At 41.9% G+C, this 22,615-nt stretch overlaps 1 protein-coding gene across 1 annotated transcript in view; it reads left to right on the top strand.

Moving 5' to 3' along the window:
- The window catches only part of Lrrc7 (leucine rich repeat containing 7), a 471,125-nt gene that overhangs the window by 406,830 nt on the left and 41,680 nt on the right, over positions 1-22,615 (top strand). Inside the window, exons 19-23 of the mRNA XM_051165943.1 lie at positions 4,664-4,775; positions 4,981-5,161; positions 6,378-8,058; positions 11,451-11,591; positions 18,836-18,955. Of these exons, the coding sequence (XP_051021900.1) occupies positions 4,664-4,775; positions 4,981-5,161; positions 6,378-8,058; positions 11,451-11,591; positions 18,836-18,955 (2,235 nt within the window). The remainder of the gene's footprint in view (positions 1-4,663; positions 4,776-4,980; positions 5,162-6,377; positions 8,059-11,450; positions 11,592-18,835; positions 18,956-22,615) is intronic.

The raw sequence follows: 22,615 nt of genomic DNA, 5'->3' as shown, positions 1-22,615 counted from the left end.
TTCAGTACTTTCTCTGAAATCGAGATTCTGTGTCTCTTTTTCCTTTTAGTCAGCTGCAGGCAATCATTGCCCTCTTAAATGCAACCAAAGTAAGGACCACACTAAATTCCACTCAGTATCTTGATTTAGTTACTGTGGACACTAACTAAGTGTCTTATTGATTATGAAAAAAATCAGCATTTATTGTATATTTCATATCTGTATATACTTTTCATTTTTTATACAGGGTTTCAAAATTTTGATATTAGCCCAGGCTGGCCACAAACTCAAGACCTTCCTGCCTCTGTCTCCTGAGGATCATGATTGCAAGTTTGTACCACCATGTCTGGTCATATGTGTAGACTGTGCAGTAGGGAATATGCACTTCATGATAGAATCAGCCAGGTGACTTAAACACCTTAACCAAGGGAGGAAAAAAAATGAAGACTTGAGAGAAGCAAGACAATAAATAAATAAATAAATAAATAAATAAATAAATAAACAAACAAACAAACAAACAAATAATAAGTCGGGGAAGGCAATACAGGAACCTGGTGGGATGGTGTACGTAGAAGGTAGAGGCAGGAGGATTAGGAGTTTCACGATCACCTTTGGCTACACAGTAAGTTCAAAGCTAGCAAGATACATAAGATTCCATCTCAAAAAGACAAAACATTTCATAAGCAGCCGAGTGAATGGGAAAGAAAAGCCAGCCCCAACTGACCTTTTCCCGTTTCCTAGAGTTTTCGCACAGGCTCCCCTAGAGAAAGAAAAGAGCCAGGACAGCCATAGGGACCAAGAGAGCTGGTGACAGGAAAGCTTCCCCTTCCTGCCTTTTCCCCCTTTCATAATGCCCTCGGAAGCCTGTGTGCTCACTCCCCAGCTCTGGATATGCTTAGCATGCCCTCACCCTTCAAATCTCAAAGGGTCACCCCTCATCAGTCTAACCTTCTGGCTATCTTTGCTGTATCATTCTGTGTTCTTGCATTAAAATGCAATGAAAACGCTTAGGATGGTTTTATATGTTATCTTCGGACAGTTTCAGAAGATAGGCGCCATTTTTATCTTGCCTAGAATGTGCAGATGATCATTCAAGTTGTGATTTTTTTCAACTTTGAGTTGCCGCCAAAACCATCAGCTCTTAGTAAAAAATCATATTCCAGTTTTTGGATTCTGACCTTTTGCCAGGCTAACAATATGCTCTCCTTAGTTGACAGCAAACCATGTGCCCTTTGGCAGCTGCAGAATCCCAAGCGCACAACCAAATCCACTACAGTGTGCCAGGCTGCTGGCCTGTGCAACTCGGGTGTTAGGAATTTCAAAAGCATTTTACTTAACAATATTTCCAACGTATACCGGGTTTATTTGATGTAACTATAGGCTGGGAGCATCTGTATACTCAGAATCCAGCACAGAGGAAGCGTACAATGAGTTTTTGTTGAATAAAACAATGGTTGGCTAAGTCTAGCGTTATCTCCATCTGATTAGAAGTTCGTGGGAGTCCAGGCGAACGTCTGAGCCTTGTTGGATTGATCCAACCTCGTTGGCTGCCTTGTCTAGCCACGCTTCACCTGTGCATGGAAGACATTCCTGGAGCACTCATGCCCTCTGTGTCTCAGCAATTTTTGCTATTTTGACATCATCAGAAAGATAAAATTCATAGACTGGGAAATAAAATGTTTTATCTTTTTTTAAAATAACCAGAGCCAAAATATTAAGATCCATGAACCAACAGACATTGACCATTTTTTCTCAAAGCTGGAAGTCATAGCAAACACAACAACTCTCAGTCATCACACACCAATATTCAGGTTTTACTTTTTGATCATAGCAATCACCAAAGTCTAACTTCTTGTGGACTGACACCAAGAATGTACAGCCAGATGTTGAAACGAAGTACAACACTGAGCCAGTGTTTCACAACTGGCTGGTTGGTCTCAAGCAGTACCTCTCCGAAACACTCTCTACAACCCATAATATCCCTGTGAATTAGCAACGGCTTCCACAGCTGCCTCAGGACACAGTTTGGGAATCATGGGGAAAGGCTTTTAAGTCTAGGAGGCAAGAACTGCTCTCTTGTGTCTAACTTGTTGCTGACCTCAGCAAAGTAGTTGTGTCCAGGCCACAGTTTCTTTACCTCTAACAATGTAGGCGCTAAGAGACCCTACAGTGATGGACTAGGGTGATGACAGGTATTTATATACAAAGCTAAGCCTAGAACTTGGTACAGAAGAAGGCTAAAGCAGGTAATTCCAGACCATTCCTCAGGAGAATAAAACTCCAGGTCCTGCTTCGTTCTCTTTAGTGTTCTGCATATCCCCATCTGGATACCTGTGTGCTGCAGTCAAAAATGATACAAGCCTTTTTCTTAGTGAGGAGACAGCCTGTTTTCCCACGACAGAGAAGCCATCTTGTTTCCCTCATAACGGGGAAACAGTCAACTGTCCCGGAGGTTTTTCCTTTATTGCTCTTCTTAACTCTCATCTTAGACTCTCAAAAGCTCAAAAGTACACTTTTATTCTTCTTGACTTTCACCTTAGAATTATCTTTCTCCATGTTATTAAGAGCCAAGATTTTGTTTAAATAAAGGAACGATATTGGGATAAAAACAAAAAAAGGAAAGGGCTTTTGTCCTCCCCTTCCTCCAACTTTGGTCTCCTCAGCAGGAGACATATTTAGATGAACTTCTGATGAGCCACTTACTAAGGCTGCTTGCCTTCCAGCAGCTTCCACTGTTTACCACCATGGAGGCAGTCTAAAAAACTGCTTTCCTCAGTTTTAAGAAGGGTCAGAGACACATACGCTATCTGGACCATGCAAATACGTTGTTTCATACAAATCTGTTACCTTTATCTACATAGATTAGGTAGAAATTAGCACTAATTCTATGACCTAGCACCTTCTTCTGATGGATGTGTTGGATACGGGTCTGAGGACTACATCACCTCACCTGAGGTACCCGGTTAGTGAGTGATGAGGCGGACACAGGATGGGGACACAACACCATGTGGTTGACAAGTCAGCGTGTCTTGTTCCTTGCACAGGAGTGCTTCTCCAGCTTGTATCTTCTTACGCATCCCTTCCAAGTCACACACATGCTTTTATGCTTTACTACACCAACTTAAAATCCTACCATTACATTTCTTGCGCTGAACTTAGAAACTCCATGGAAGTGCGATTTCTCTCTTCAACCCCAGGCTTTTCAGTTCTCCTTTCTCGTCAGGATACCGTTCAAATCAGATCCTTGCCTTTAGCCTTGATACTGGGGGCCTCACTGGAGGCCTCACTCTGGAAAGGGGAGCTATCCATGTGGGAACCTAAGAGAGCTACATTTCAATGCTGGGTCTTTGTTAAGTGTTTCTCTGAGCCCCAGGTCCATGAAAGGGTTGAAGTAAATAATAGTTCATTCTTTATCTCTCTTGGAATATTATTCTTCTAAAAATTCATAAGTATCAAATGGATATTGGGTTTTCATAAGAAAATATTCTCATACACCCCCAAAAATAAGTTCAAAAGAACATATTTAAGCCAAGCATTAAAGAAATTGATGTGTTTTTCTGCAAAACCGGAAACTTAAAGCCTGTCCCTTCGAGTGCTTCTGTATGTTCATTGTAGCAACCAGACACTAGACAAATGTATCCAAATTTCTGATAGTTTACCCAAGAATAGACTTCTCTGATTCAACAAAGTATTTCTACTTGTGTTAGTTCAATGCTCCAAATTAACAAGATGCTAACAAACAAGCAAAAAACCCTGAATGTTCTTCTTTGAATTCAAATTACCCTAAAGAGGTTATAAGACATCGCTGTTGTGTATAGAAAGTGGGACTTTAGATTTTGGCTTTATCGGTGCTCTCCTGATAGATGTTTAATTGGGAATTATCTGGATTCTAGTTATTAAAATTAATGGAATATGTGCACTGTTGAAATGACTCAGTGGTTGAGAACTCTGGTTGCTTTTGCAGAGGATCCAGGTTCACCAGCATCCACATAGTGTTAACTTCTGTTCCAGGAAATCTAATGCCCTCTTCTGGCCTCCCCAAGCATTGCATACAAATAGTGTATTTTCATACATACACTAACAAGTAATGCCATGAGAACACCAACTACCTCAGGAAGGAGGCTCTCGGCAGACCCACAGTGACTGCCAACACAGCCACACAGCCAGCTGGGACACAGCAGGGATTGAAAAGCAGAGGCTAGGGATGCACAGATACTGGACCGCCCAGTGGGATAATGTGATGGAAGTGACAAGGATCCCATTGCTCAGCAATGCCCTTTCCACTTGGAACTCTTGGGTTCTCCCATCCAGCACATGTGACTATGAGCCACACTGCCTGTGGAGGGCGTAGCATGATTAAATGCTGTGTTGAAATGAGCTCTGCTTCATCTCAGTTAGGTTGGGAATTCCCAGAAGACCCCGTTGTGTGTCTCTGAGGAATCTCCACAGTGCCAGCCACACGAATAGCATCCAAAAATACATTTAGTGAATAAATGGGCTCATATAAATTTTTTTAAAGTATTGCTCAATTAGAGATACACAGGGTTCTTTTTTGCAATGCCCCATAGTGAATTGAAGTCTAGGGCCACCTCTTTTTGAGTCTGAGCCAAATAACATATTGCCATCTTGCTTAACCGTTATTTAAATGTTTACTTTCCTTGTCCTGTATTATTATATCTCTCAGGATTCTTTTGTTCATCCAGCTAATGAAATGAGGATTGGGGAACTTCACCCTTCATTAGCTGAGACCCCTCTGTACCCACCCAAACTTGTTCTGCTAGGGAAGGACAAAAAAGGTAACACCATCGTGACGCCGCTGTGGAACTGTGCCCAATGCATGTGCATGACAAACCGCCACTTAATCATTATGACACGCCATAGTCTCCGAGTACTCGCACATGTGTGCTTCCGGCATCAATCATACGGAATCTGCTTTTCATACTTTCTTTCGCACCCGTCAGTGTCCGTAGCGTTGTAACATGTTTCCCCTTTAAATTTCAGAATCAACTGATGAGTCTGAAGTTGACAAAACTCACTGTCTGAATAACAGTGTCTCCTCAGGCACCTACTCAGACTACTCGCCCTCCCAGGCTTCCTCGGGATCCTCTAACACTCGGGTGAAAGTAGGGTCCTTGCAGACGACAGCTAAAGATGCCGTCCATAACTCTTTGTGGGGTAACAGGTGTGTTGAGAACGCCCTCCCCTCAACCTTCTGTGTTCCCAAATGCTCGTTTTCAGCAACTTTGACAGAGTGGAATCTGTTTTAATGTTGAATTTGTTTTTAGCACATGAGTAGCACAGAATATAGAAGATGCAGGTAAGCATATGGGCTTACCTGGGACTAGGGGTGTCAACGCCATCCTCCACGGCCTGGCACCCATGCTGGTGGGAAGGGACTATGGAAAGTCACAATAAGAACTAAAAGCTTGAAAGTAAAAATTTGTGTTTGGTCATTGCTAATGTGTGTGTGTGTGTGAGTGTGTGTGTGTGCGCGCGCGTGCACACACACACACACACGAGATTATAAGTATATATAATTCAGCATTATTAGCAAATTAATTCAAGCACTCTCAGGAAAATAGGCATATGCTGGAGGTGGCTACTGGCTCAAATGTGCCACTAGCCTGATGCCATAGTACAGTCAATGTTATAGACAACCCCTAGATATACTGCCCGTAGGCTGATATAAGACTGTGAAATCGTGAGAAAAAAGAAGATCTCGAGGGTGGAGGAAAGAGAAGGCAACAGACACATGTGACAAGAAACTCGAGAGAAAGCACAGGAGAACAGGGAGGAGTGAACTAGGGCAAAAACTACTGGCACCTAAGTCTGAAGACGATGTTTGCGCCAACTTTAAAACTTAATGAAATAAACAAAACTGGAGACTTGGCCTTACCTGAAGAGAGCGTTTACTCACTAGAAGTACCAAGCCTTTTAAGCTCCCTCACCTGGTGGCTTGGGTGTGTTCTCAGTCAGATACATAGGGGAACCCCTCCTGCCAGCCAGTCGTCAGGGCCGTGGCTAGAAAGGAACTTATTTCACCCATTCGCTCATTTTGTTTATGTGTATCCTGAGCTCAAATAAGAAAAAGACCTCCCTCTTCCTGTTTGCGTTCCCTGGGAGGACCTAAGACGGTATACACCGAATACACTAAGCGGTGAGTTTCCTAGCGTGCCAGAAGGCCATGGTTTCTTCCAAGATATGAAAGTCAGAACAGATTAAAGCGGGCCTTTTTGGATGGTGGACACGAAATGATGCTGCTTTAACTATAAGCCAGGTGGAGATAAATGAGCTACACAAAGGCTGGTGGCACTCTCTGTTTCTTATTCTTCTTCTGGAAGCATCACCTCTTCCTCTTGGTTACATATTTTTTTTTCTCCTTTTGCTTACGTTCACAGGATTGCACCACCTTTCCCACAGCCTCTGGACGCAAAGCCGTTACTCAGCCAGCGGGAGGCTGTTCCCCCAGGGAACCTCCCCCAGCGTCCAGACCGGCTGCCAATGAGCGATGCTTACCCTGACAACTGGACCGATGGCTCCCATTATGACAACACGGGTTTTGTCTCAGAGGAAGCCACGGGCGAGAACGCCAACAATAACCCTCTGCTAAGCTCCAAGGCTAGAAGCATACCTGCTCACGGGCGCAGGCCTTTAATCAGGCAGGAAAGGATTGTCGGCGTTCCTCTGGAACTGGAGCAGTCCACGCACAGACACACACCGGAAACAGAAGTGCCTCCCTCCAACCCCTGGCAGAATTGGACCAGAACACCCAGTCCGTTTGAAGACAGGACTGCTTTTCCTTCCAAATTAGAAACAACCCCTACTACCAGCCCCTTGCCTGAAAGAAAAGACCACATGAAGGAGCCCACGGAGACACCAGGTCCCTTTTCTCCAGGAGTGCCATGGGAGTACCACGACCCCACCCCCAACAGGAGTCTCGGTAACGTCTTTTCTCAAATCCACTGCCGCCCAGATTCATCCAAAGGTGTTATTGCCATTAGCAAAAGCACGGAGAGGCTCTCCCCACTCATGAAAGATATAAAGTCCAACAAGTTCAAAAAGTCTCAGAGCATTGATGAAATTGACATTGGTACCTACAAGGTGTATAACATCCCGCTGGAAAACTATGCCTCCGGGAGTGACCACTTAGGAAGCCATGAGCGGCCGGACAAGCTGCTGGGGCCAGAGCATGGTATGTCCAGTATGTCCAGGAGCCAGTCGGTACCCATGCTGGACGACGAGATGCTCATGTACGGAAGCAGTAAAGGGCCTCCGCAACAAAAGGCATCCATGACTAAGAAGGTCTACCAGTTCGACCAAAGCTTCAACCCACAAGGAGCGGTGGAAGTGAAGGCAGAGAAGAGGATCCCGCCCCCTTTTGCACACAATTCTGAGTATGTGCAGCAGCCCGGCAAAAACATCGCCAAGGATCTGATCAGCCCCCGGGCCTATAGAGGATACCCACCCATGGAGCAGATGTTCTCCTTTTCCCAGCCGTCTGTAAACGAGGATGTCATGGTGAATGCTCAGTTTGCCAGCCAGGGGCCCAGGGCAGGCTTCCTAAGGAGGGCTGACTCCCTGGCCAGCTCCACCGAGATGGCCATGTTCCGAAGGGTCAGTGAGCCCCACGACCTGCCCCCTGGTGACAGGTACGGCCGAGCAGCCTATAGGGGAGGGCTGGAAGGCCAGAGCAGCATTTCAATGACTGATCCCCAGTTCCTCAAGAGGAATGGCAGGTACGAAGATGAGCACCCTTCATACCAAGAAGTGAAATCGCAGGCGGGAAGTTTCCCCGCTAAAACCCTTACCCAGAGGAGGCCGCTGTCTGCCAGGAGCTACAGTACAGAGAGTTACGGGGCCTCCCAAACCAGGCCAGTTTCAGCTAGGCCTACCATGGCAGCCCTCCTGGAAAAAATACCATCTGACTATAACTTGGGTAACTATGGTGACAAGACGACAGATAACAGTGATATAAAGACAAGGCCCACCCCTGTGAAGGGAGAGGAGAGCTGTGGCAAAATGCCGGCAGACTGGAGACAGCAGCTGCTTAGACATATAGAAGCTAGAAGGTTAGACAGGGTATGTCTGGCGTTTCTCTGTAAGAATTCCCCTCCTGCCTTGGGTTTTTCTTCCCTGGTGTCTCTGAGCACTTGTGGCGGCGCATGAGTTTCAGGAATGATAGCTCCCAGAATTTTATTTTATTTTATTATTTTTTGTGGGGGAGATGGATTGCAGTAGCTTATTGTGGGTATTGCTTGTGCTTTCTGAGAAAAACTGGCAGGTGAATTACATATCAAAGCCTAAATATTGTTGGTAAGACAGAATTTGACTCTGTTGTTTGGGACGGTGCTTCAATGTCTTTCTAGCCATGAAAGCAAGGCCGCCTCTCCCAGGACCCAAAACTGTTCCCTGGTGACCTAAAGAGTGTTATTTTTATTGAGTCTATAAAAAGTGAGTATTTCATCCTTTTCCACATGGACTCACTTATATTAAACTTGGGCTTAATTTGTTTATAAAATTTGCACATAGCTACAGCTAAGGGACAACTGAAGTTATTACTTCTAATGAGCAATAATCTTCCCAGCAAGGAACAGAAAAATAAGTGGAGATTAAATGCCCTCCTACACACTATTTTATTCGATTAAAAAAAATCCTGCCATTTAGAACATTGGCTTTTATGTAGAGGGAAATTCTACAATTCAAGTCAAGCTACAAACAACAAATGCAGGTGATGTCTCGGGAAACACAACAAATGTAACAAATCCGTGTGCACAACACAGCAAAAAAAGGAAGTAAATATCAAATTAATCCTAATTCAGTTTAAAAATTGAGTCATAATATTGTATAGGAATGAGCTATGATTGGGTAGTTAAAAACAAAAACAGAAAAACAGTACAAAGCACATGGTTAGTTCTTGCCGCCTGCTTGAATTGCTCTGAGAGAGACCGAGAATTTCATTTTCTTGACTGCTGCTCGTCCACATCATCATCCAGAACCTCGTGGCCCTAGTTCAAAGGATTCTGTGTGCCCCAAACTCACGTGCAAATTAAAGATCCTTTGCAAAAAAAATGGAGCCGTTCCCTCTCCTGTCCTCAAGTTAGGGTGCTTCATTCTAATGTGTTGGCTTTGTTTAATGCTTGGCTTTTAGAAGGCAAGCTCACTGTGTTATGAATTTCCTTAACTTTAAACTTGAGTTTTCAGGTTAATTCTTTTTTTTTTTTTTTTTTTTTTTTTTTTTTTTTTTTTTTAATGATAGGTAGGCTGTGTCTACATAACAAGCGAACAGTTTTCCTAGAGGGGGGATGAATTAATCAATGTAGCTGCGGGCCCTGATTTCTCTGCATGAAGCCTCAGCGCTGCCTTGTGAGATACTTCATCAAAATGTTTCAAATAGGTGTACTCTGTTCCTGAAGAAAACTTTGTTAGACACCTGGGCAGACGGTACATGCCTCACCGAAAGTCATACCCTCCATGCAGACAGATAGGGGTGAAAATATTTAGGGTCGAATAACACAATGCAGTTGGGGACTCTGGCCTCGTGTAGACCATATAGAACAGGGCAATGAGGTAAGAACAAAGAAGGCGCTAAGAAGGTGTGGGGCGTGGACGCACGACAAGCAGCTAGAGACAGGGTGAGTGGGAACCAAGTGGGACGTGGAATAACCAGGTGTGACGCATTTGGTGTCACTGATTTTCGGGCATCCTGGATAGACGTGCCCCACCCACTTTGAAGGGAGACATTAAGCAGTAAGTGCCTCCCATAGCTGGAGATAGGGCTGGGAAAGGGTTTGGACAGGCAAGACTGAAAGCCCTGCCTGTGACTAATGTGAATTTATCCGTATCACGTTGCTGTGATGACACCTTCCTTTTCTATTGAGCCCTCTGTTTATAATCCACCGGTCCTAGCGCTCACTTTTCAGAGCAATTTTGATGTATATTTAGTACTTCCTCATTTTGATCCAAGAAGTTGAGTTACTTTAGACTACTGTTCCAAGCCTCAGTTTCCTAGGAGCTTTCTTGTTGTTTACTCCAGGTGACATTTCCTTACCCACTCAGCTGAGTGACTTAGCAATAACTTAAGGTGCATATCCTTTGAAATCTCTCAGATATCCCCCTCCCTAGTGAATCCATGGTGCAGTGCACATGTTACCATGTCAAACAGTTCTGACAGAGCTGGCATCCTGCCAATGGTCAGATGGCACCAGAGATGTAGGGTAATTCTTTCCTCCAGAACTCAGCTAAGCTATCCAACCCTGAGCAAACAGCAATACCAGCAGCTACAAGATCTTTGTGATTTCACATAAAACTAAACTGCCTACAGGACTTCTCATGTTATAGGCTTAACAGTCCAACATGGAGTTGGCAAAAGATCTCAGTATTGGCCTTGGAGAGACAGCTTCAAGTGCTGCACTAGCAAAGGGATACTGTTTCCCCCCTTGTTTTAGTTGAGAATATTTCTGTGACAGAGCCCCACTGTGGCAAAGAATTTAAAACATGAATCCATGTGTCTGAGATTGCTGGTCCTCTATGGGACATCAGGGAATTAGCCCTGAACCAGGAGAAGGAGAGTCTTTTTCACTTTTGGAATGGTGACAGTGAACTAGTTCTTAGTCCTTAACAAACTGAATTTTCAGACAAGTATATTACCAGTCATGTCTCTCCATAGCTCACAAAACTGGTGATAAAAAAATCATTACTTTGGTACCAGTGCTCTTGAGCAAAAACAGTCATTAGTCCTCAGTGATAGCTAAGAAAAGATCTACTGCATTAAATAAAAGAATTACTGACAAAAGAAAACATTACAAATGACTATGTATACACTGTAGATTGAAATTTTGATGCCAGACCATTTTTTAATATCTTAATATTTTTACTGAAGCTCTATAGAGAAAAATTACTAATAACTAGTACCTGGCAAAGGATATTCACAATATAAATATTAACAGGGTGCTGTGCAGATATTTAATGTATACTAAAAAATGGTACTAACCCATTTTCAAATCATAACTGCCCTAAGGTTGCCACACATTAGCTTAGGCAGAGTTAGAAATTAACATCTGTCTTTTATGTGTGCAGATCTTACAATGTGAGACAATGAGATTATTAGTAGATGTAATCTTATTAAAATCTCACTGTTAGAATTTGCAGAACTAATAGACTACTGCAGATGAGCAAAACTTGTCTCAAGCCAGGATCACCCTGATATCCGAGAGACAGACACTTAGCCTTTATATGATAGCAGGTGTAAACAGCGTATCTTTGCGCTTGTCGTTTCCGTAGCTCTGGGCGGTACTATTACGTGCACAACTAACCCTGTTACTGTATGCTTTTGTCTGATGGAGCGCATGTTTATAAAGAGTTACTGTTTGCCCGCTTACAGTTCAATGTTATGAATTTAGATGTGTTCATGTAATGATCCGTTTGTGGAGCCCGTGTTTACACCCTGTCACATGGTTATCTCCTCTACTCAGAACGCTGCTTACAAACACAACACAGTTAACCTTGGCATGCTGCCCTATGGAGGTATTTCAGCAATGCATGCAGGCAGAAGCATGACTTTAAACTTGCAGACTAAGTCTAAATTTGACCTTCAAGACCTACCTCTTCAGAAAGTAAGTATGGACTGCCCTACATGTGCCAGCATCCCAAAGCCACTTGATGTTTGTTCCCTTGGTGTGTTCAGGCTGTGCATCCAGCCCTGCTTGCTACGGACTCTCCATGGTCTGGAAGCACCAGGGCAACGATGTAGCACCTGAATCAGCTGCTCAGTGTTGATTGTAGCTAGAATGGTTAACCAGACTCGTGCTTTTTGGACTGAGCAGGCACATGGCTTTTGGGGTTGCTTTAAACGTCATCTCTCTGCTTATTTTTCTGTTCTTTCATGTTTTCTTCCTTTCGCATTCACACATCTGTTGTTTACCGTTTTGGAAACTACCCCTTCCCTCCTTTGGTGAAGCATTCTGAGAACAATACTGAAAACTGCTTTTAGATTTGGGTGGTTCCTTTAGAAGGCACAATATCCTAAAAGAGCATGAGAGTTAAATGTTCAGCACAGTAGATGCTTTTTTCAAGTCCACATTCCTTGTGGAAACAGCACAGGAGGAAGAGATGTACGTAGTAACAAGTTCGTATATTTAAACAAAAATGTAAGCATGTTAGCAATACATATAATACTGTATGCTAATGAGAGGAAGAATTCCCATCGTTAAGGAAACATTTGTTCAGTCAGCACTGGAAATGCCCATTTACCTGCTAAAACTGATTAATGTTTTTTTCCCCTCTGTTATATCTCAATGGGGACTAAGTGAGTCATTTTCATACAATGTTATTATGACAACATGTTAATGTGGTCACTTTGTAGAGAAAGAAGTACAAGATAGGATCCCACCCTCCAAACTTTTTTTTCTGTAGAATATTAAATGTGGGACAAACTCCCATGTCTTGATGCCTCACATTCACTGTCAAATGTCTAGTAACATCCCCTAACTCTAGATAGTTTAATTCAGGCTGTGGGTAGCATAGCATGCTTAGAGTTTTATGTCCACAACTACAGAGAGAGAGAGAGAGAGACAGAAACAGAGAGAGAGAGACAGAGAGAGAGAGTGAGAGAGAGAGAGAGAGAGAGAGAGAGAGAGAGAGAGAGAGAGAGAGAGAGAGAGAGAGAGAGAGAAATCAAAACCTACCTAAACTGGAGACTTTTAAATATTACTTTATTTATTCTCAGTCTCCCAGGGGATGCCCAGTGGTGTTTGGTAAACAGCCCTGCTGGTGTTTGCTGAGGTCAGCAATATCTCTCATCCTGACGCTCACGCACCGGCTCACAAAATCTAAACTTAGAACTGGGCTTGTGTGCAGTTAGTTTATTAAAGCGAGCACAAGTTGGCTCTATCGTGTTAACTGCACAACCATTTTTCTTGATACCTGCTAGATGTCCAAAGTCCTCAATCTTTTTCCATCCAAAAAACAACTTATTTATCCTATCCACACTCTTGGACGGATGAGCAGTCACAGCTATAGACCCCTCCACAAGAGCACTTGGGAAGTAACGTAAATCACTTTGAAACTAAAGTAAAAAATTTTTTTTCAACAAATTCATGAGCAGATTAAAAGGATCTTGATTTAAAGAAAGCTACTGCTAGAACCCTCTGAAAATATGTAGTGGCAACAGCCATGTTGTGACCAAGTTGGAGCCTAATTACTCTAATCCCTACAACGGTCTGGATGCACATGGCCATGGAACAGCAGCAGTCCCCTTGAATGTGTCTCGGGTGTCTCAGCTGTTTTCCAGATATGGGTTAAGGATGGCTGCCCTGTTGTGTTAGCCTTGCAGTGTGGTGGCCCTGGAGAACAAATGTGTTACCTCTCACTGTTACCACACACCGTAACAGCAGTATCACAGAGCTGTATTTGAGGACTTCAGCTACCATCACTCGGGCACTGACAGGACTTAAGGAAAGTCCCTTAGGAAGAGATGTCCCTCGGGAGAACACAATAAATTCTAAACCTACATTTAAAAACTGGAATCCTTCAAAGTAAATTACTGTCAATATATTATCTCCTGCATGAAGGAGGAAGGAAAAGGAAGAGTAGGAATGAAAAGGCCATTTCTAAACTTAGAAGCTTAAGGTCTTTAAAAATGTACTCTACCTAGTGTGTAATGAGTTTGAAAACATTTATTCATAAGTATTCAAAACATAGCCAAAGCTGTGGCTGTGGCAGTTCAGCCCATAGGTTACACGTTAATCTTCTATAGCTTCTCCCAGATTTATTGTCTCTGCAGAGCTTGGGTTTGCAAAGTTGGGGAGGTTTCCTGCCAAACTATAGAATTAACCTATTTTTATGTAATTTTTAAAATTACCATGCAAGGGAGTCACATGGACTCTGTCATCCTATTTTCTCCACCCCCCTTAAGATTTCTCATGGTCCCATACACATGCACAAATATATATACACATATATTAAAATCTGTACATGAGCAAAAACGTGCAGCACTTGTGTTCCTCTCTACCCCCCAAACTTGGCCTCGGGCATCAGGAGGAAGAAGAACTCTTATTCCCTCAAAGCACAGACACTGCCCCTAAGCGCACTCATAATAAGCTAACTAAAGGACACAACTGCCTGTACTGAAGAGCCTGGCACCTGGTAGTGCTTGAGGCACAGTGTATATTCAAGGGCATGGGGAGGGGAAACATGTTGCTGTTTTGAACATTTCTCACCCATCACTATTTAGTGCATCCCAGATCAAGCATATATTTTTCATGGATTAAAAGCCAATTATAGTCTTTCTATTCTGTAAACAGTAAATGATAATTTCATGAAAGTCTTTTAAGATGCTTTTGAAAATGCCACCAAATACAAAAAAGAAACACTTAACACAAAGATTAAGATTATTCATTAATCTGTTGGTACCTCTGCTGAACTTGAAATTCTAAGAGTGTTTATGAACTAGAATGTTGACATATAAGTCAGACTTCAGTTATAGGATATTGATATTTTCTATTTATTCATTCATTCATTCATTTATCATTTACTTGCCGCCTTTCCAAAAAGCATTCAAGTCAACTTTCTATGATGTTTTTAATGGTTCGTGTGCTTTTTTTGGATGCGTTCTACTGTACTGAGATCAGCTATTGTCTTGAAATGTTATGTTACTGGGGAAAGGATAACATTATAACGGAATGTCAGTTTAAAACGCTATTTTTATTGCCTACATTAATGATATAATGATAAATATTGCCATTTGGGGAAAACAAAGGCTGAGAAACACTGAGAACCCACTTTGTGTGTTACCACAGGGCACTTTAAGGATGTTTTTTCTAGAAGCTCATAAACCTAAGTTGACACATTTAGGAGGTGTACGAGACAGACAGGAGACCAGGGTTCACAAGTCACACAGACATATCAATGTGCTTTACTGTCATACCCATGGCACCCAGCACAGCAGTAGAAAGAATTGAAATCTGACTCTACCTGGTAACCAGTGTTTGTCCATTCTATGGTAAAGTCTTTTCACAATTTGTAACACCTGACATTTTTATACCTAACTCACAATAGTTGCTACATCCTTCCTCAGATAATACTCCTTATTACCCAAACAGCCATAAAGTTCATGATATGGATAAAAAAATTAAAAAGGGAAATAAATGGACACATGCCCCATCATTCTGTGGGTACTGCAGGTGAAGTGTCTCGGGTTATCAGTGATCACCACTTGCTTTGTCCGGTCCATCTGCACTTCCTGACAGTTCAGTCTCACCAGAATGTGCTTGGTGGCATGACTACCACAGACTCCTAGCATCACGTGATAACCATGCTGTCAGCTGCATGGTTAAAGCCAAGGAGTCACTTACTCAATGCCAATTTTCGTGATGAAAGCAAATCAAGATCTAGGCTATACCTCAGGCTAGCTTGTGCCTGTAATTCCTATTGATTCTGCTATGTTTATTATGGCTCCTTTTCCTTCCAGTAAGAGCCATCCAACATTTTATTATGAAAAAAACAAAAAACAAAAAACCAACAACAACAACAGCGTCCTGCAAATGCACACAGTCTTCACAGGCAGAGACTAAAATGTGAAAACGTTAGTATCAATGAGGGGTGATCTCATCTCTTTTACACACTAGCACAGTCTTTAAAAGCCATAACCATGGAGATTCTTTCTCACAATATATTTGCCTTTGTCATAAATATCTCTTCTCAGAGGCTTGCTGGAATACTAATACAGAAACAATTTCACTAAAAACACTTTGGGGAGATTATTTCTCTAGCGGTTACTGTTTTTGTTTTTGTTGTTAGTTTTTCTTTATTGACTTGTATGTTTGCTCCAGTTTGGGCATTTTGTTTTGTTTTGTTTGTTTTGTTTTGCTTTGCTTTGTACAAGGTCTCAGTATGTAGCCCAGGCTGGCTCAAACTTGTGATTTTTCCAGCTTCAGCCCCCCTTCTGAGTGCTAAAACTATAGGAGTGCGCCACCATGCTGCTTGGGACAAATTATCTTTAACATTTTCTTAAATCTTTGGAAATTTCCTTTGCATACCATGTGTTAATTTTCTAATAAAATAGACCCTTGCATCATGATTGATGTCACAAGAACTCAGCAAAGTGTCAAAATCTAATGCCACTTGTATATTTTCTCAAGCAAGATGGCATCACATGTAATCTCACAAGCATGCTGCACACCATTAATTAGCAGATAAACGGGGTTGCTCGTTCAGCTATGCCCATTTTCTTGGGCTAATGCTATTCACACATATATGCTTAAAGAATATGCATTTATTTGGAAACATCACACAAATATATGTACAAATATACTCAGACATCTGGAGAGAGATTCACATTGATCAGAAATCACTTCTTTTACTAGACATTTGTCACCATCCCTAGTTCTCGGACTCCTCAGCACTAAGTCGACCAATGACCACAGCAGACTTGGCAGCCAATTTCTTAAGCTATTGTCCTTGTGGAAATGTTTGCTTTTGCAATAATTCACACTGGCCGTTTCCTCTGTTATCTAACAGCTAAGTCCTGTGCACTGTGTGTTACCTTAGCTGGTTATGTGAGCTGAGGTACGTCAGGCCCTTTCCTGGCCTTTAAAGTCCTAGAGTCCTAAGGCTTTAGCGTGCTCTCTCTGAAATAAACCTTTGTAACAAGAGCTAGGCAACAGTATGTACCTCACTTTAAGTAACAATGTGAGCATACTAAATATTTTTACTTTTCAGTTGTCCTCTTTCACTACCCAACATCAATAAGTTATTTCTGTGGTCCTTCTATTTCCCCAGGCTTTAGTGCCTCGATTAGGAAAAATCAAATAGTAGCCCATTCTTGAAATTAATAAGGAAACCACTTTCAGGAAGTTCCATTAATTTCACTCTGTAGTGAAAAAGAATCTTGTTAACTGATCCTGAATGTTTCTGTTCCTGTGTCCCCTGTAATATGAAAGAATTAGTGCGGTAGTTAATTCTAGTTTTTAAAAAGAGACAAATAAATTTATAAGCGTTTGAAGAAGCTGGGTTATGGTGTCAGGGTTTTGATAGAATGGAGCTGCACCTTTGTTGTGGGCCAAGAAGAACTGTAGCATTCTGAATAGCTCTCAGTGGCAATTCAAGAGAGGGCTATTCATTTCTGGGCAGGTAAGAAAATGCATAGGAGAAAATACATAAACATTGGGGTTGACATGAACAGTGAAAGGAAACCTGTGCTGGACTCTGTCTGCCTCTCAAGAGTGCATCTTACACAGAGACAGCCAGTGACACCTTGCATTATCCCCTCCAGGCAGAGGACCCACACCAAAGAGATGAAGATACTGAAATCCGAAAAGAAAACACTTTACCAGTCACTCCTGAGTGCATGAACACCTTTCAGCTACTTAATCTTTGTATTCAGATTTGCCATATCTTAATATCTAGAAAAGTAGTGTGTGGGCACATGTGAATATCTTAGTCTAGAAATAGTAAAGACTAGAAATCTATTTCAAACATACATCAGGTCACTACCTCACTACTTTCAAACATGTTTTTCATGTTTGGGTCTCTTCATTCGACTTTTTAAACACAAAGTTACTCTTAACACAAGAGTTTACATTGAAAAACATCTTTTTTTTTTTCTTTTTGTCTCTTTTGATGGGCTTACAGAAACAGAATTTGCACAGCCAAAGCCAAAGTGAACTTTGCACTGTGACCTTTTCATTATGTCCACTAAAGGGGCTGTGAGACAGTCTCACTCTGAACCCTATTAATTTCTCTGTATTTTCTGGCAGTTCATTAAAAACATGCTCATGGTCAGAATACAGACAAGGTCTTTTTAAAGAGACCATAGTAGGGCTATTCAGGGCAGCCAGATGAGGCCTACCAGGCAGAAACCCAGCTCACCAGGGCTGAAGGACCGATGCACAGAGAACCAGCAGGCACTAACCAGGCACTGCTACTGGGCATTCTTCAGACAGCCATGGGCAGCAACTAACTCACACAGGGATTCCCAATAAAACAAGCACAACTCATGCATCCTGTAGGTTAGTAGGGAAGAGGATTTTGTACACATGCCCACACTGTTTGTACCACCAGCGACCTCTCCAGTAGAAGCTATGGGTCTCACCTTCCTGATGGTATATGACTGCTTAATGTTAATCTATCTAGAGTATTGATCATCTAAAAATATCTAACATCAATACTTGTAAAGACAGGGGTATTCCTATTTGCAAAAAAAAAAAAAACCACAAGCAAGAAAAATGAGCCTTTTAAAAACTTCTAAGAAGTTTAATATATAAGTGATGCATAAATAACTGAATTTAATAACCAGAACGGCCATGGCTTTACTTGACCGTGATTCTAGCAGCTGTCTCTTAATAAAGCATAGCACCAAACATCATCACATGGTGCTGATCCTCCCGAGGGTTAGTGGAAAGTGCACCCTTACAAAACCATATCAAAGTCCAAAAATTGCATGTTAGGGGATGGCTTGGAATATTGCACATTCCAGTCTGAATTGCATGGTTTCAATTTATATTATAAATGGTAAGATCAGACTAAAGAGGCAAACTAAGCAAGCATTAAAATGTTGTGGGTGTTTTTAAAACATTGACTAATTTTATTTTGATTATCTTTATTTAGGTACTGTAGAGAATCTAAACTTTAAAATTCAGTAAACTCTGAGGTGCTTATTTTTTTAATTGTATTTCTCATTGTTTCCAAAATAGCTGTCAGCTTAGAATTCCTAATCAGTAAATAGTGTATAATCGTGTTTCCAGTTAGGGTATATGTTTTCTATAATCAAATAAAATTAATTTTACCATAATTGTTAGGGACTCTTTTCAGAAAACTATCGTAAACATCACTAAAGAATGCCATACCATTTTCGCAATAGACCCCGTCCCAGCAAAGCAACACTTTAGACAATGGACAAGAAGAAGCCTCTCCTAGTGGCCAATGGGATCCTTACCCACGTGGGAGGCGGGATGTACCTCCGGACACCATTACTAAAAAGGTAATCAATTTCAAGTTGACACAAACCATGAACCTCACACATCCATCGTAATATGTAGTCTCTATCTTGTGTCTTAACATCATTACTAACTTCATGGTAAATTCAGGTTAAGTATTCTGCCGCTCAAGGGCTTCTGGTCAACCGTCAACGCATTGAAAAAGGATGGTCCTCAGTTAGTAACAGTTGTAGGTAAACAGCTTTTCCCATGCTCAGACTCGCCGTTTCTAAGACGTGCTTTGAAATGCAAGTTGTGTTACATATACTCCAACAGTGCACATGACCAACTTCCACAAAATTATATTTACCATTAAAAGGGGTGAGTGGCCACATACAATGTTGTTACAGGACCAACGAGATGCCTCGGCATGGAAAAGTGCTTGCTTTCAAGCCTGGCTACCTGATTTTGGTCCCCAAACCCACTTAACAGAGGGAGAACCAATTCTCACAACTTGCCCTCTGACCCCCATACATGCTTTGTGGCTCGAATATGACCACACACACACATACATGTGCACAAACAAATCAATCTGTAAATAAGCACAATGAAAGTGTTTAAAAATGGTGTCTGACATTCAAGATCATGTAACATTTACCAGAAAACTAGGAAGATTCAAATGTCTGTCTGCAGGAACGTGTGTGAATTCTACTGTTCGCACAAAGGAATATTTTACAGAACCGAGCAAGGAGTGAATATGGTTGTGATAGTGGGTAAAGGCCCTAAAAGCATAACCAGTAAATACTGAGCAGGCCCAGATCTGTGCATTTTTGTTAGCACATGATAAGCACTGTGCTTAGAGTTCTGCATACTTTACGGAGAGCACTGGGCCAGACCCTTCCACCAGGCGTGGTTCGGGTGCTACGGTGTTGGGGATCCAGTGATGTCACATTGTAACTACCCTTCACCGACATTGTAACCTTGGTGATTTAGCCTCTGATGAGTTGGTGAGCCATTGCCTTCCAGACACCACTCATGCCTTAGGCAACACTGAGCAGCACAATGTACTGTGAAGGGTGCAGGCTGTGACCATTCCTAGGAAGGACACCATTTGGGGGAGGAAATAAAGCGAGCTAAGGGCAGGACCATGGTAACCACGTCACTGGAAAAATAGGCAGAAGTTGAATCGTGTCGGCTGTGTCCTGTAGGAAATAAAAGAGGGAACTATAGGAGTATTTTCAAAGAGAAACGGCATGATCCAATGTTTATTTAAGCAGATCTCTGACAGATTTTCAGAGAACACTCTGCAAAGGAGAGAGCTTAGAACCAAAGAACCAAGAGCTTCTCTGACTATTCAGAAGAGAAAAGATGGAAGCATAGTTTGTAGAGAAAAGGGCTTACATGCAGTACAAACCTGTCACGTAGAGCCAGGAGTGCCTTGTGGAATCCCCTTCACATATTCAGTAGGCAAACTGGAATGGAGGTAAATTAAATGTACTCTTTACATTCCCTAGGAAATCAATACAGCAATGTTTTTATTTCTGTGCTATGGGAATAAAAATGAATGTTAGGGCTAGAGAGATGGGTCTGCAGATAAGAGCATGTACTAACTATTCTCACAAAGGACCTGAGTTCAGTTCCCAGCAACTTCCTGTAACTCTAGATCCAGGAAGACGCAAAACCTCTGCCCACTGTGAGCCCCTGCCCACATACATGCATGAGCCCACACAGAGACACACATTCTCATAAATATAATTTAAATAATTAAATAAACATCTTTAAAATAATAAATATGTTAATTGGACTTACTATTTATTATTACTGTGTAATTAACATGACATGGAGAGATGCTGGGGAAGACAGAGATAAGAGAAAAAGGAGAAAGAGGGAAAGCGACATAGCTACTTGTAAACAAGAATTATATAAAGCCCAAAAATCCCATGAAAGTGAGACTCTACAGAGGCAGCTCCATGGTAACACCTGCGTCAGGAAGATAGTATTGAAGAAGTAATAAGATATTTTTGAAGAAGTCATAATTTCCCTTTTTACTGATCCATTTCAAGTATTTGTTTTGATAACCAAAAAAATCAGGATGATATAACCCTATAGATTGCTTTTAATGTTAACTGGACTGTGTAAAAATGTTAAAGGCTTACTCTTTCTGTTATGTAACTACAACTATTCTGGAAAGTGACAGTGACATGGCTAGGCGCTTCTGAAAACATAAATCACAAAATTGGTCTAAAGAAGTGACAGGTGAATAGCAGGTGTTAGATGTGACAGTCACTGCCCTGTGTTCTTACACATCATTATTTTTATTTATTTATTTTTTCATCACTCTTCTTAGCAGAGCACATTCCTTTATCTCCTGGTGCCAGTGTGGCCATGCGGTGGCCACGAAGTCAGGAAGCCCTCTTTATGCCCCGCTGACTCTGAATCCATCCCTATGTTAGAAATCAAAACCCAAAATTATCTATTAGATAGCTATTAAGTCAAGAGGTAGAAAAATAAACTCATCACAGGTTAAAGCAATGGAAATTGACTGTCAGTCTTTGGCATGGGTGCCCCACAAGGCGAGTGATTGCTCTTCTTCAGGAGTTTGAGATAAATCAATCACATTCCCATCATCTCTGCCTTTGAGAAAAATCTAGAAGCAAAAATGCAAAATTAACCCAACACCACAGAAATGTCCATGGCTTACTGTGTAGCCAGAAGACCTAGATAGCACAGCAACAGTTGGTCAAGGGTTATTGCAAAAGAGAAGATTTAACTTGTTGGCATGTGGTTATTAGCCCTCTAACCCCATCGGGTCTGGGTTCCTAAAAGTGTTAGGACAGAAAGAAATGACTCGGAGCCTTTATCACTGTTGCTAGTATCTCCTGTCTCTTCTCTGTATCGGGGGACTTGTCAGAGTAACATTAGAAAACACTACAGGTTGAAATGAACAGGCACACACTGACTTTTGCTGCATGCCACTCTCACAGAAGCTTCGTTGTTTTCCACATAGGTTAATAACTTCCAGTACCATTGCTGTACCCTGTGTGTTGATGTTTAATCATAGAATAGTGTGCTGAAGGATATTCAATAAAACAAAGGTGACTTGACCCACATCACCCAGCTGCCACCCTGTGGCATGGGGCATCAAAAGAGACGTCCTTACCTCATCTTTCATCTGTTACTAGAGACCAAGTGGTGTGTCACCTGCCTCTAACTAAAACCTGCCAGATCAGCAAGACCAGTGAATGCCCCTCACATTGAAGACATGCCATCAAACTCTGTGAGGCAGCAATCTAGGGCCCAGGTGTGGGGAGTAGGTTTGGCCACCAAATATAAATTAAAAAGCACATTCTTCTCAGCATTAGCTCTTATGGAGTTGTCACAGTCATGCATATGTTTAGATCGGGCACTACAGGAAAGTTCTTGAAAGCCTCGTGTCGTCTTCACAGTTTCATGCGATGACAACCTGACTGTATGGGATTGACAAACAAGGAACTAGAACTAAGTGTTGCCTGAGCGTGTGGTGTGCTCACGCCTGTTTTCCCGTCGGTGTCTACTCACTGTGCTTTGTGATAATTAAATAAGGAATGTACTTTGAGCATACCCACCCATGCCTTCCGCAACTCCCCTCCCTTTCCCAAGAGCCCCCGTGGGCCCTACACACTTTTGTTTCCATTTTCATACCATATACACATGCATGATTTCATGATCTGTATAAAATCTAGAAA

Source organism: Acomys russatus, chromosome 23 (assembly GCF_903995435.1).
Source record: "Acomys russatus chromosome 23, mAcoRus1.1, whole genome shotgun sequence".
Classification (NCBI taxonomy): Eukaryota; Metazoa; Chordata; class Mammalia; order Rodentia; family Muridae; genus Acomys; species Acomys russatus.
The sequence above is the reverse complement of the archived record's forward strand: the minus strand, read 5'-3'. Positions and strand labels throughout refer to the sequence as shown.